The sequence below is a fragment of the Silene latifolia genome, chromosome 10 (genome assembly GCF_048544455.1).
Source record: "Silene latifolia isolate original U9 population chromosome 10, ASM4854445v1, whole genome shotgun sequence".
Classification (NCBI taxonomy): domain Eukaryota; kingdom Viridiplantae; phylum Streptophyta; class Magnoliopsida; order Caryophyllales; family Caryophyllaceae; genus Silene; species Silene latifolia.
Window position 1 is genome coordinate 123,560,813 of NC_133535.1, and position 13,760 is coordinate 123,574,572.

At 39.0% G+C, this 13,760-nt stretch overlaps 1 protein-coding gene across 2 annotated transcripts; it reads left to right on the forward strand.

Annotated features, from left to right (window-relative positions):
• The first annotated feature begins 6,596 nt into the window (after positions 1-6,596).
• LOC141605891 (tRNA A64-2'-O-ribosylphosphate transferase) lies at positions 6,597-11,238 on the forward strand. 2 transcript variants are annotated; one of them, XM_074424811.1, is made up of 7 exons: positions 6,597-6,933; positions 8,438-8,595; positions 8,825-9,509; positions 9,709-9,803; positions 9,957-10,065; positions 10,308-10,367; positions 10,510-11,238. In XM_074424811.1, the coding sequence occupies exons 1-7, from the start codon at positions 6,639-6,641 to the stop codon at positions 10,719-10,721; spliced, it is 1,614 nt and encodes a 537-aa protein (XP_074280912.1). In that variant the 5' UTR covers positions 6,597-6,638; the 3' UTR covers positions 10,722-11,238. The 2 variants fall into 2 exon arrangements, with proteins under 2 accessions (XP_074280912.1, XP_074280913.1); XM_074424812.1 differs by having other exon boundaries at positions 6,614-6,933; positions 8,443-8,595.
• Positions 11,239-13,760: the final 2,522 nt, after the last annotated feature.

A 13,760-nucleotide genomic window follows, 5' to 3' on the forward strand; every position in this document is an offset into this window, starting at 1 on the left:
GAGTACCTCAGTGGGAGGCTATTTTGAGTCGGTGGCTATATTTTCACCTTAATTTTTAAGTCGGTGGCTATGTTCTTACATTTGTTTTGAGTCGTGGGGTATGTGCACACGTATGTTTTGAGTCTTAACGCATTCTTTTACATATGTGACGGTCTTGATACGTAAGTTACCAAATGCTATGATACGGAGGATGCCGGCGTATGAGGGATAGGTGTTGGATATAAAGGACATGAGTTATATGTGGTTGTGAGGGATAGTGGAACAAGAAAAGAGTTGATTGATGAGCTAATTGAGACAAAGAGCATGTTTTGTGAGATATGATGAGTTATATAGTCGTGGGTTGAGTAATATAAAAGTAAGTGTATATGGGCAAGGGTGATGTAAGTGTAAAGAAACGTGAGAATGAAAGATTGAGATGAGGGATACGAATAGTGGCGTATTGGGATGTGTAAGGATTTATGGAGGGAGACGATTTGGATTGAGTTGCTTAAGGATATATGTGATAAAAGGTCGCTATAGAGAGATGGAAACGAATAGTGTATAGTGAGGTCAAGTTATGCCGCGATGAGTAGACAGTGGTTGATTTGGGAATTTGGAATATCAAGAGGTGAGCCTAGTGTGTAATTCTTTGGCCACTTAACGGTATGAGAAAAAAAATTTTGGTTTCCTAGAGATACGACAGGGAGATACGGCTTATTGAAGAATAACCGTTAGTGTGTAGACTTGATGGTAACAAGTGCGAGTGAATAGTATGATGAGAGGAGATAAGTGATAAGAAATAAAGAGAAGATATCGATGTGAATTACTGGAATTTGAGTTGTGGAGTAATAAGAAGGTAATCGGATTACTAAAGAGTTAGGTAGAAAGAGAAAGGAGATGAATTATTAATTGGTATTATTGAGTAAAAAGGGGGAAAGAGGGATAGAAGTAAGTTGAGAGAACGTTGACCGGAGTTAAGGAGCATGAAGGTAGGAAATTATGGATATGTACGATAGCCTCGCTAGGGGGTGTGAGTTAATAGTTATATAGGAGAGCAGGACGACATGTTAGCCGTGAGTTTCGAGGTATTAAGGGAATAAGAAGCTGGTAGAGTGTTTGCAGGATCTGAGATTTTGGTGGAAAGTTAGGTAACGATATGATAAAGGATAGAATTGGGAATAATGTTTAGGTAGATTTTGTTGATGGATTGGATGTTCGTTATTTGAGATGATAACCAAAGAGAGAAAACAGATTGTTATATTAAGAAGTGATAGTAAGAGAGTAGTCACATGAAGGATGTTGGTATCATAGTATTGTCATTAGTGGTTGAGGATGGTGTTACTTTAGGGAGGTTAGTTGTTCTAATGAGGTTAATTTTGTGGATGTGATTGGTATGTTTGGTTGTGAGGGGGTATAAGGTGTGGATATATGAGGTGTTCGCTGGAAGTTGGGTACTGATGTTATGGCTACATTTGCCGGAGGGGTAATAATTATGTGTATGAGAGGATATGTTATGAAAGGCACTTGAGTTAAGTCCGGATGAGAGGTATTCATTGTCAAGTGGTAACTTACGTGGTCAGGATTGGCTAGTTAGATTCGATTATGGGTCCATGAGGTGTGTAAAACTTTGTGTGAGGTCCTGGCCTCACGAGTAATTGTGTGACGTGATAGTTACGAGTCGTTATATGAGTGTTCTGCGTCATATGTTATATTTATATGTGTATGTATGATATCTGTAAGTGATGGTGTGAGGTCCCGGCCTCAAGAGTCATGGTATGGATAATATTCATAAGGTTGGTATTTGTGATCCCGTCTAATGTGCTGCATCGTGATCTGGTAGAGCAGTTTTAAGACAATCTTGTGGTCAAGGAAGTTGTGGTGAGTCAGTATTATGAGATTGTAAGAGTTGCAATGACTATCGATGTGGTGTTGTGCACTGGGCACGGTAATTCGTGTTGTGATACGAGTATTTTCGTGTTGTCATCGATCGTTGTTTGTTTACTGCTATCTCTTGTCAGTGTCGGTCGGGGCATATAGACCGTTGTGTTGTTTCCCGATGTTTCTTACCAGTGTCAGCTTAGGAGTGAAAATAGAGTATGGTATGAGAGAGAGTTGGGTATGGTGCTGTTGACGTCATGGCGTAGTAATATTCTGTTAATGGGACTCCACTGTGAGAGGTTCTTGGAGTGCTTTTGATCTTGTGTTAGATGAGGCATTGGTAGACATAGTTGTGAAAAGAAATTGTGGAACATGTGTGGTATTGAACTTGAAACTACAAGTGGTTTGGCACCTTTCCTTGGGACAGGGAGTACGGAGTTTTAGGACTTAGCATCATGTCAAGTTAAGGGTGAGTTCTATGGTAATAAAGGAGATAAACTTGAGAAGCTAATGTGAGTAGGTGTAACAATTGTGGATTGTGAGATAAGATTGTGGAGATGAGTGTATATGTATATAGAAGTATGTCGTTTTGTGGTAATGTAGAAGATATGGAGTAGTGGTTATACTGAGGATTTAATGATATATGTTATGGGAGTACAGAACAATTGGAGGCTTGAGAGTTGTTAAAAAAAAGAGTCCTAGATATAGGAATGGTTGTAGGTGTTGAGGTTATAGTGGGTTACCGTTGCCATGCGGTAGTAATGAGGATTATGGGAGGTATAGTAAAGGACCTAGTATTAGTGAGTTACGAGGACGTAACATTTATCTTAAGAGGAGTAGGATGCGACAAAGAGGGTTTGATGGTTGTACATGTTATGATACAATTGGAAGTTTGAGTGTTGGTGTGGAGTAAGGAATGGATTCGTGTTGTGGTTGATTTTATTACAGTTAATGGCAGTGCTTGTAGTAGTGTGATGTTTAGGAGTGTGAGTAACGGATTGTGTGAGGATGTTTATGTGTGTGAGTAAACTTAGAGGACGAAGTTCGTTTTAAGGATGGTAGAATGTAACATTCCGCCTTGATGGTTGATCTTGTATGGTGGATTGTCTTGGTATTGAGTTGCTAGTGAGTGTTATAGAAGTGAGACAGAGTTGGCAACATTATATTGTGGTTATTTGATGATGTTATGGAGTTAGTATTGAGAGTATATGTTGTAGTTGGGACGATATCGTGAGTCATGTTGTCGAAGTAAGTGTGGTTGGTAGACCTAGTGTTAGACGTCCAGGTTTCATAGGTTCATAGGTTAGGTTGGAACTTCGGGGACGAAATTCTTTTGAAGGAGGGAAGACTGTAATACTACGGATTTTCATAAGCTAAGTACTCGATCGAGTAGAGCCTACTCGGCCGAGTAGTGCTAATTGTGTATTCTGTTTTGGTTCTGCCGAGGAATACACGGCCGAGTATGATGAATACTCGACCGAGTAGAGGATACTCGGCCGAGTATACTCTTTACTCGACCGAGTATCCGGTCTGTCGAGTAATATTTCAGCGGTTTGATGCGGGAGTGTTTAGGGTTATTTAATATTAAGAATCAGTTTCTAAACGTCATTTCAACCCTAGCTAATCATTTTACGATTTCTCTAATCACTCCCTAATCATTCCCTAATCCTCTATTGTGTGTGTGCAATCGTCGTAGTTCTTGCATTCAATCCTTCATTCTACTGTTGGTAAGTCCTTGTTCTCCATGTCATTTATGTTCTTTTAGGGTTTACTGTATATATATGAAATTGGGGAAAAAGGGGGATTGTGCATTGTGTAATTGTGTTATGTGGTTATTGTATAGGAGAAGACTTCGTAGAGGAGCCTTTCTGATTGTTCGGTTTCCGTATTGCTCTTATTGCTAAGGTAGGGTTTCTCCTACTCAGTACTATTAATTGATTGAGATTGCATATGTTTTATAATTATTGTTATCTGTTGATCATCGGAGGTTGGGTGTTGTGATGACGATGTTGGTGTGGTTGTGTTGTGACGGTTGTGCTGTTGTGACAGCTGTGATGCTGTGTGTGTGATTGTGGTGGAGTCACTTGCGGGAGTGGCTTCACACCCTAGTTCGCCCTCCGTGGAACCCGTCACGGGATTGGATGTGCACATTAAGGGACAGGGATTGTTAGTCGCTCGTTGATGAGCTGGACTAGGTGGGGATGGGCTGCGGTCACCCACTGGCGGCGAGGATTACCTGTTGCGATGGGTAATCTGGCAGGACTACACACTTCGGTGTGTAGTCGGTTACTGTGTGAGATCGGGAGACCAGGGATGGAGGATGATCATCTGGTTGTATTGTTTGTTGTCTTATATTGATTGAACGGTACTGACCCCGTGTTGTTGTTTTTGTAAAACCTGCGATGATCCATTCGGGGATGCTGAGCAGATTATGACAGGTAATGCAGATGTTTAGCTATGGGACAGTCATAGGGAGTCATCACTCGAGTCTAGCTTCCGCCGTCAAGAGACTTAGCTTGCATTCTTTGTAGTTGTTAGACCTTTCACAGTTATACTTTGGTTTGGTTTTGGAAACATGTAATCACTAACTCTTTATACTTTAATAAAGGTCGTTTGGAATTGGTAACTTTTATATGCTAACCTCGGGAAACCGAGATGGTAACAGTCTTTCATGCTGGGGTAGTCCTTGGTAAGGTACCTTGGTATGAGGGGGTGTTACACTTGGAAACTGGTTTGGAAAACGTGGGCTCCTCAAAGAATCCGTCTTTTTCTATGGTTAATTTTACATGATCGTGTTATGTCGAATGTTAATCGAGTTAGAAGAGGAATGCTGATGATCCTACATGCGGAACATGCGGTCTAGCTGAAGAGATAACTATGAACCTCCTTCGTGATTGTGGAGAAGCTCGAAAGGTATGGAATCTGTTTTAATCGGCTTTCACGAATAAATTTTTTGAAGAAAATTCCTTACAAGAATGGGTAGTGTCGAATTTGGGAGTTCATAAAGACATGGGGTCTGATACTTGGCCGACTAATTTCGCAATTGTGGTTTGGTGGATTTGGCGATGGCGTAATTGTCGGAGTTTTGGAAGAGATGATGATATTCCAACGTGTTTGTTTACCTTTCTCATGCAAAGGATATGGGAAGTAAGAAATGCGAAAGAATCTGTTGATTTGCTACCGGACTCGAAAAGGCTCGGTTACCATGAAATTTTTGTAAGATGGATTGCACCTAGGGGTGGGCACCGGTCCAAAACCAGACCGGACCGGTTTGGAACGGAACCGGAATCGACAAAATTCATGGACCGGGACCGGACCGGATTACAAAAATTCCGGACCGAGACCGGACCGGAAAAATTCCGGACCGAGACCGGACCGGAAAAATTTCTGTCCGAGACCGGACCGGACCGGTTGGACCGGAATTATCCACTTTTTCAAATTCCGGTCCATTAGACCGAATCGGACCGGTTGGACCGGAATAAAAATACAATTTTAAGAAAAAAAATGAAAATAACAATAATTCCGGGCATTCCGGTCCAAACCGGCCCGGACCGGAAAATAACGGTCCCGGACCGGACCGGACCGGAATCCGGAATCTTGGAAAATGGTGGACCGGAGACCGGACAGAAATTTTTAATTCCGGTTCCGGTCCACTAGATTCCGGTCTGGACCGGTCCATTTTTCCGGTCCGGACCGGATTATGCCCACCCCTAATTGCACCACCGGAGGGTTGGGTGGCACTCAATATAGATGGTGCTTCTAAGGGTAACCCGGGTATGTCGGGAGTAGGGGAGTTTTTCGAGATTCGGCCGATAATATGCTGCTTGCTTACGCGGAGAGATTGGGTATGGAAACTGTAACGAGAGCCGAGTTAATGGCTTTAAAACGTGGACTTGTGTTGGCAAAGGAAAGGGCGTTTCCTCGGTTGCTAGTGCAAATTGTTCTCAAGCGATTATTTCATTGTTGGACGCGAAGGATGAACTATCAGCTGCTCATTACCATTTGGTCCAAATTTGCAAATGCTTCCCAAAGGACCATCCTTGGCACACCGAGATTCATCATATTTACAGGGAAGCAAATGGTTGCGCGGATTGGCTAGCGAATGTATGTGTGGACCAAACACAACAATTGAAAGTTTGGGAACCGGATGATATACCAAGTAAGCTTTTCCGACTAATGCAACAGGATGTTGGAGGAGTTTCATGGCCTCGTTTAGTTCCGCTCTCTGCGGTGTAGTGTATCTTTATATATATATATATATATATATATATATATATATATATATATATATATATATATATGTGTGTGTGTGTGTGTGTGTGTGTCTTTGGATTTCTTTATGTTGTTTTGTTTTAGTTTTTCGTTTGGGTAATTACCGCTTCTTGTAACAAAAAAAAAACATACAGTGAGCACCGTACTAAAATATATGAGTCACCTCAAGCAGTAGGTTCATAAAAGCTACGTTAATATACTACTTCTTAATTGACAATAGTAGGAAAAAATTTACATAATTCATTAATTCTATACGAAAATTTTGATGACAAATACATAAACTATCTAACTACATAATGAGGATTTCTAAATTTATTGCAAGAGGAGAAATATTTAGCCCGAATGACTCAAAAGCCCGCTTTAAGCCTGCATTGGCCGGGTTTGGGCAGATAAAAATAGGCCCGCATTTGTAGCCCGGCCCGGCCCGGCCCATAATCACCTCTGACGAGTTATTATAAAACGAGTTAGAAAAGAATGCTTCGGCAACCATAATCGCCTCTAATCAAATAATGGCGGCCATGGAAGGAGGTGATGAAAGGATGAGCATATACAAAGCAACCAGAAGCATTAAAAAGAGACACAATTCGTTATATAATGCCTTACGTTCAATCTATCAAGACTCCATTTTTGTGAGTGAAATCTCGCAGTTATGGCCACAACTTCCATTACTCGCTAATCTTCGATGTGGTCTATGGTATTTTTCAAATTTCTATGAAACTTGTTACTTCAAATCAACTGATGGACACAACAATAATTGGTCTTTCAATACTTCTCGTCTTAATCTTCATGTTGCCCTTCTTGCCGGTATTATTTTTCTTACTCCAATTACTTTTTTTTTTTTTTTAAATAATTATTGGGTAATTTTTATTTGTTGTGAATTTGTGTTTTTTTGCGCCAAGGTTGGGATCTTTGCATTGATTTGGGTATTTTATATGTGTTATGAAGTGGGGTTTTGATGGTTTTAATCTCATTGTTGCCCTTCAATCCTCGTATGTAGTTAGAGATACCCCCTCTGGCCGATCATTTGTTTACTTTGCTTTTGGCACAAAAACCAAGAAGTAAAGAGTGGACCATGTGTGGTTGGTTCAATTGAGATTCTCTCCATTTATGCCTCTCTCCATTTCCTTCCATTTCTTATTAACGTTCAAGATTCGTTTTGAAACGATCCAACGGTTGATTGTTTGATGAGTTGAAGGATGAATAATGATTTAATATTGTTGTATTAGAGGAAATGGAAGGAAATAGAGAGAAAAGGAAATGGAGAGGATCCATACTCTGGTTGGTTGTAGTTAGTGGATGACAAGTGAACAATAGATGATCAATTTACACATAGAATACTTTCAATAGAAAGGTAAATAAATAAATGAGACGCCTAAAATGAAATTTGTAAACAAATGGCCGGGAATCAGGATTACATACATTTCTAATTCCAATGGATTATGTAGGAAAAAAAAATATACTTTCTAGTTTTTACCTGGGACATCACAATATTTTGTTATGTGGTGTAATTAGTGTAATTAGAGTATTTTACTGTTCTTAGACGATTTCATGAAACCTTTTCATGTCACTGATTGTGTCATTGTGTATTGATTTTGATAAGTTTGCATGTTTTTCAACGTGGGATTTTGATTGCTGCTGTAACTTTTCCGAATTGCGGTGGAATTGGCTAATGGATTACGAAGAAATATGTTATTTTTACCTGGGAGATCATAATATTTTGTGATGCTGTAATTGGATACTTAAACTGTTTTGCTGCCATGATGTTCGTGGATGTGACTTGTGAGGGATTTTGGTGGTGTTCTTCACTATTTCGATTGTAATTGTCACTAATTTCGACTATTATGCTTACAAAGCTTATGTCTGATATATGGAGTATCAAGTAGTGCAATAACTCTCACATTGTCAGCTTTCCGGGAGAGAATCCTTTTCCTCAGCTTTGGTTCTTGTTAGATCAATAATGAAATTTTCTCTTGTCATCATCATTACCGAGTGCCTCCACAGAGACTCCTTGTCAAAGTGAGATAAATGGGCTTTTTCTTAACGACAACAAAGCCTTAGTCCCAGAATGATTTGGGTAGGCTGACATGAATCAGCATTAGTTTCATTTCCTCTTAATTGAATTAAAAGTTTTCGGTTTAGAGGGTTTGTGTAGGCGTTTTTTGACTTCAACTGTGAAAGCAGTCTACAACATCTATGAGCATTGTAGTGGAGTTTGTTCATCATTCTGTTCATGGATTTATTTTGCTGCTATTCTAATCATTATCTGGTAAGTTTTGACAAGTTTTTTTTCCAACTATTTATTGTGTAGGACAGAAAGGTGGGTGTATTATAGTTGATTCTACTCGGAAAGGAAAGCGATTTCCAGATAGCATGTCAAAGACAATACCTATCTGGACATGTGTATTAAACCGTGCTATTCAGCGGTACCGCAACATAAGACACAAAGATGAAAATATCAAGCATGTGGTAAGCTCATTCTAGTCATGTTAATTCTTGGATTCTCGCATTGGTGGGGAGGATTCGATATTTCTGTTTGTTTTGCTGTTGTCACTTTACGCAGTGATTTACAGTTTAACCGGCAATTTGGTTACTTTGCAATCCGAGCCAACATTTGAATATATATGGGTGTCCAAGAGCAAGGCCTCTTCTTAAAATGTTGGTTCTTATCCCCTTCCTAATCCACGCGTTTTTGCAGGATGATAATGTAGATTGTGAAGCATCCGAAGAAACCTCCATTGATTGGGACTGCTCTTTGCATTTACCTCTATTTATTTCTAAGACAGAGAGAGCATCAATTGAAAGGTGCCTCGACGAGTTTACAGTAAGACTTGAAGAAAGTGGAGCAGATATTTCATCCTTGGCAATGTCCTTGAGAAAACCTCTACGTCCTTTATGGATTTCACAAAAGTCTGTTATTTGGTTAAACGAAGTGCCTGATCATGACTCGTGGAATTTTACACCAATAATACTAGTTTCTGCATCCTCCCAGGATGGCTTTATTCAACACAGGGGAAGCACTGAGTTTAGCTGGAACTATATTCCAGGGGCCGGAGATGATGAAGAAAGTTGGGCGAGGGGTCTAACACCTATTCTTTTTTGGAGTCATGTGTATGATCTAATAAATTGTGAACCTAATTTGTGTAACCGGAAAGTTGCCGAAATTGTTGAGGCAGACAGAGTTTATAGGGCTCAAAGAGGACTAGATGCTCCTCAAATTTCTGTGAAGTCTCAAAAGTCTTCAGGAAGCAATGAACATGAAAAGTTGCCATTGCATTCCAAACTCGAAGCGATGAAAATTGGTGAATGGTCTTCTTCCAAAGGAATTTCTGCAATATGTTGGCTTGGTTCAACAAATGTTGCAGTGAGCACAACTCAGGCTGGTATATTACTTATATTCTTTTTCTTATAGATTTCAAAATGTTAATGCTTGTCTACACACTCAGCATTCACGGTTTATTTTTGAGTATGTCACCTTGCATTTATAACCGACTCATTTGTTCTCGTTATGTTTATGAACCCAGATTCCCAGAAAGTCATGATTTACTGACCTGCTTTCTTCTTTGCAAATACTTGCTGCAGCTGCAAATACACCAGCTGTTGATTGTATACTAAATTGTGATAAGGAGTTGCTCAATGTTGACCCCTCATATCGATATTTTCATCTTTCAACTGTGGTACGTGTTGAATCCTGAATTACTATTTCTGTTCATCAGATAAGGGTTCGGACATGGGTTAAATGGGTACATATCCAAGTGTATTGTCACTCTTCCCCTCAAAATTTTAATAACCTTTGTCATTTTTTCCCTTGTTTTTTCGTCTCTATTCAGGGTTCGAAATTCGATCGGTTTTCATTGCTTAATAATCTTCCCGCAGGAATGAAGTTCGCAAGGTCAAATCTGATACAAGGAAAATCCCTATTAGTTTGTTGCCATGACGGTTAGTGAATTTCATTCACTTAATGATCATGTTCTTTTCTTTGATGTAACAAAATTTGATGACGATTTATAATTTCTTTTGCAAAGCTTTGCTTGCATTTATCTGTTTTTTGCCTTTATTCCTTCTGGTGATTTGTGTTTGTTTTCAACTTCAGCGCTCACTGTCTGCCTCTCCTATTATTAATTTACTCATTCGACAAGTTCATCGAAATTTGATATGTTGATGTGTTTCGGCTTTTTCAGGAGAAGACATTAGTGTTTGTGTTTGCTTAGCAATTTTGATCTCATTCTTCGATGAAGAAGGTACATTTTTCTACAAATCACATACAATTTAACTGGTATTAAACGAAGTACTTATTGGCCACGGCTCATGAGTACAGTGTTAGTGTTTGATTTGCCATCCTGATCTCATGGTATGAGGCTAATTCAACGGCTAAAATCACAGGAACCTTTGACGATGGGAACTTCTTCAGGAAGACGTGTATTACAAAATGGGAGATGCGAAAGCGACTCGTGTTTTTATGCAAATTTTGCACAAATGCCCGACCATCCCGAGGGAATCTAAAGCAGGTCTTTAGTTTTCTTAACGGCGGAACATCTTCAGACTGTGAAGCAGTTTTTCCTGTTGGAGATTCGTCAATTGCAGCTAGTGAATGACAACTAAGTTCTGGTTCTCGAGTGATGCATTAATTTTCTGACAAAACCTTCTATCACATCGGTGCTATCCATAAGAGAGGTTAGTAATGACAACTAAGTTCGGGTTCTCGAAGACCGTTTCGTAATTTCAGGTTCCAGACCACATTGGGGTTTTGTTTTTGGGTTTGGATGCATCATCAAACTGGAGTCTTGCCGGGTTCAGTCTTGAAAAGGGATTTTACCCGGACATGAATTTTGACTTTGTGCATCATGAACTCGAAATCCATCGGTTTTGCTTTCATTAATTAGTTTGGTTTGCATCTAGCTTTGCGCGTGCTAATTTGATGACTTGTTAGTTAATCAATGTCAAGGACATTGAATTATAGAGAGCATGAATTAATCTGGTATCTGTCTTAGAGATATCTCAATTACTCTATTAAGTATTTTAAGAGGCTTGAAGACGGTTAAGATGAAAATGTACGCTACAAGCCTAACTGTTATCTCTTGAAAAATACAAGTACCACAAAATTTTGTTTAAGACCGTCTCTAATTCTTTACTCCAGTTGGTGCTAATCTAGCAAACCGTCCCTCCAAGGTTCTTATCCCATGTACCAAAGACTTAAAGAGGTCGGATCTATCCAACCTTCCCCTATATGTACTTAGAAGGGACTATTTCCGAATAATACATAATAAAAATTAGGTTTCGAGCACCTCGACATTATATAGTCCTTACACATAGGATTGATAGGAACACTATTGAACTACCTTTGAGTTTGGACAACCATCTCAAACCGTAATTGTTAAACCATTAATAAGAAGAGCAGTTATTGCGTAAGACGGTCTCATACTATGAGACGGTCTCATTAAAAAAAGAAAGATAACCCATTTATTAGTAATAAATAAATAAACAACCTTTTTATAAAGATGGATCGCCTCAGGTGTGAGACCATTTTACACTATAATTTGTGATCATTCAGCATTGTTGCTGCCAACACTCTCTCTATCTTCATCTCCATACTTGATCCTCATTTGTTTTAGCATCTACAAAGGACATCCATCTACTGTGTTAGAGACGTCACAAACAAACATTTTTAGCACTTGTTTTTTTTCCTTGTTTTTTGTTAATTGAAGGGTACGACAATCGCAAAATGGAATAACAATTCCATGCATACTTTGATGAGCGAGCAATACAATGACTTTCATGCTAAGTATTGAAGAGTATGTTTTCGTCTCCATCTTTTGTTTACTGTTTTTTTTTTTAAATTCTTTTGTGATGAGTACTTTAAACAGCGTATTTTGGCCTTTTTTTAAAAAAAATTGGACGTCTCCAAAGTAATGCTAATTTATTTCATAGGTTTTTACAAAACCCAGAAATTCGCAATCACCATTAACAATAATTAGGGTAATTTAAAAAGCTAAGTGGAGTTTTAGTAGAGAGGTAAAGATCACCTCCATGTAAGCTATGAGGTGAACCTTCAAAGCAGTATGCTCAGAGATCACCTTGCTAAGGGCGGCTCCCAACCTGACAAGATATATAGACACAATTAAGTATTTACGTTTCAAACGATAGTTCATGTTAGTCAACCACAAAACATTTTGGAACTATGATAGGGTAAATTAGGGATGGCAGTGGGTCGACCCGACCCACGACCCTGAAAGTCGGACCCTAATAGATCGGGTATGGGTCTCATTTTTTCAGACCCAATGGGTATGGGTCGGGTATGGATCTTAAGAAAATATTTCGGGTCCGGGTCCGGATCCGGGTCTAAGTTATGAGACTCATACCCGACCCTTAGACCCTTTATTAAAGAAAAAAATAATCAAAATCACAACTTTTTTGAATTCATACTGGCAAATGTAGAAACTCAACTAAAGTCTCTTTCTCTTCCCTCATCCCATAAAGTGAATAAAACACAACCAAACTCTTCTGACAATACCACCACTGACACAAGAAAACCACCACCACAGCACTGATACGCGACTGTCAACCACCTCTCTAATAGGGGGCGATCGACAACTACCATTAACGACAAATTAATAAACTCATAATGTTAAAGTAGTATGAATTTTTTTTTTTAATATTATAGACTCCATAGTTGTTAATCTTGTTATTAAAGTGGCTGAAACTCGGACCCGCGGGTAGACCCAGACCCTACCCTTACCCATAGGGTCCGGGTATGGGTCCTCAAATTTTAGACCCTTACGGGTATGGGTCGGGTATGGGTCCAAAGGGAAAATCTCGGGTCCGGGTCCGGGTCTAGGCGGTAAATGAGTGGGATATGAAACATTTCTCATGTCTTAAATAGACTGTTCTTTCATGATAAAAAAAAAAAAAATAGATAATTTAACGAATCAGGTTTTATGTTTTCTGGTACGTACTTAAAAGTCAAAAGGATCTTAATCTTTCGAAAGTACTTGTATAAGTAAGGCCCTGTTCTTTTGGACTTAATTTCAGCTCATTTTAGTTCAGTTCAATTCAGACGATTTCAGTCTAAAAGAACGGGGACTAAGTTGTGAACTCACCTATAAGTAACCGTTGTATTGCTCTTGAAAAGAGGCAACAATTCATCAATTGATATAAGAAGCTTTCCTGCTCCAATGCTGTACATTAACAAAGTTCATGAGTTCAATAAAAGTTAACACCCATCTTCTCCGTCGCCATTTTTTGCTGTCACAAAATCTCAAATAAGACAGTTGTACGACATTTTATAATAATTTATGCACTCATTTATTTCTGTCAATCATTTAGATGCACAAGATATTACGGGGCCAATGTATATCGTACAACAGTCTTACATGAGACCGACTCTTTGCAGTTGGTACAGCTATGACTTGCCTAGAGCTAGCTCCTTTCAGATTCTGGATCGAACATTCCAGTTCAGCCATGTCCAGTGGTTGAATCCGTCTGAAATTAAATAAAATCGTACCAATCTCAATTGTATAAATATATATTTTTAGAAATTCATAATATCTGGGAACTTTAGCATGCACGTAAGAAAGCAAGTATTTATTAAGGCTATAAGAGGATTATGTATGTATAAGATGTTTACAGAATTTCTC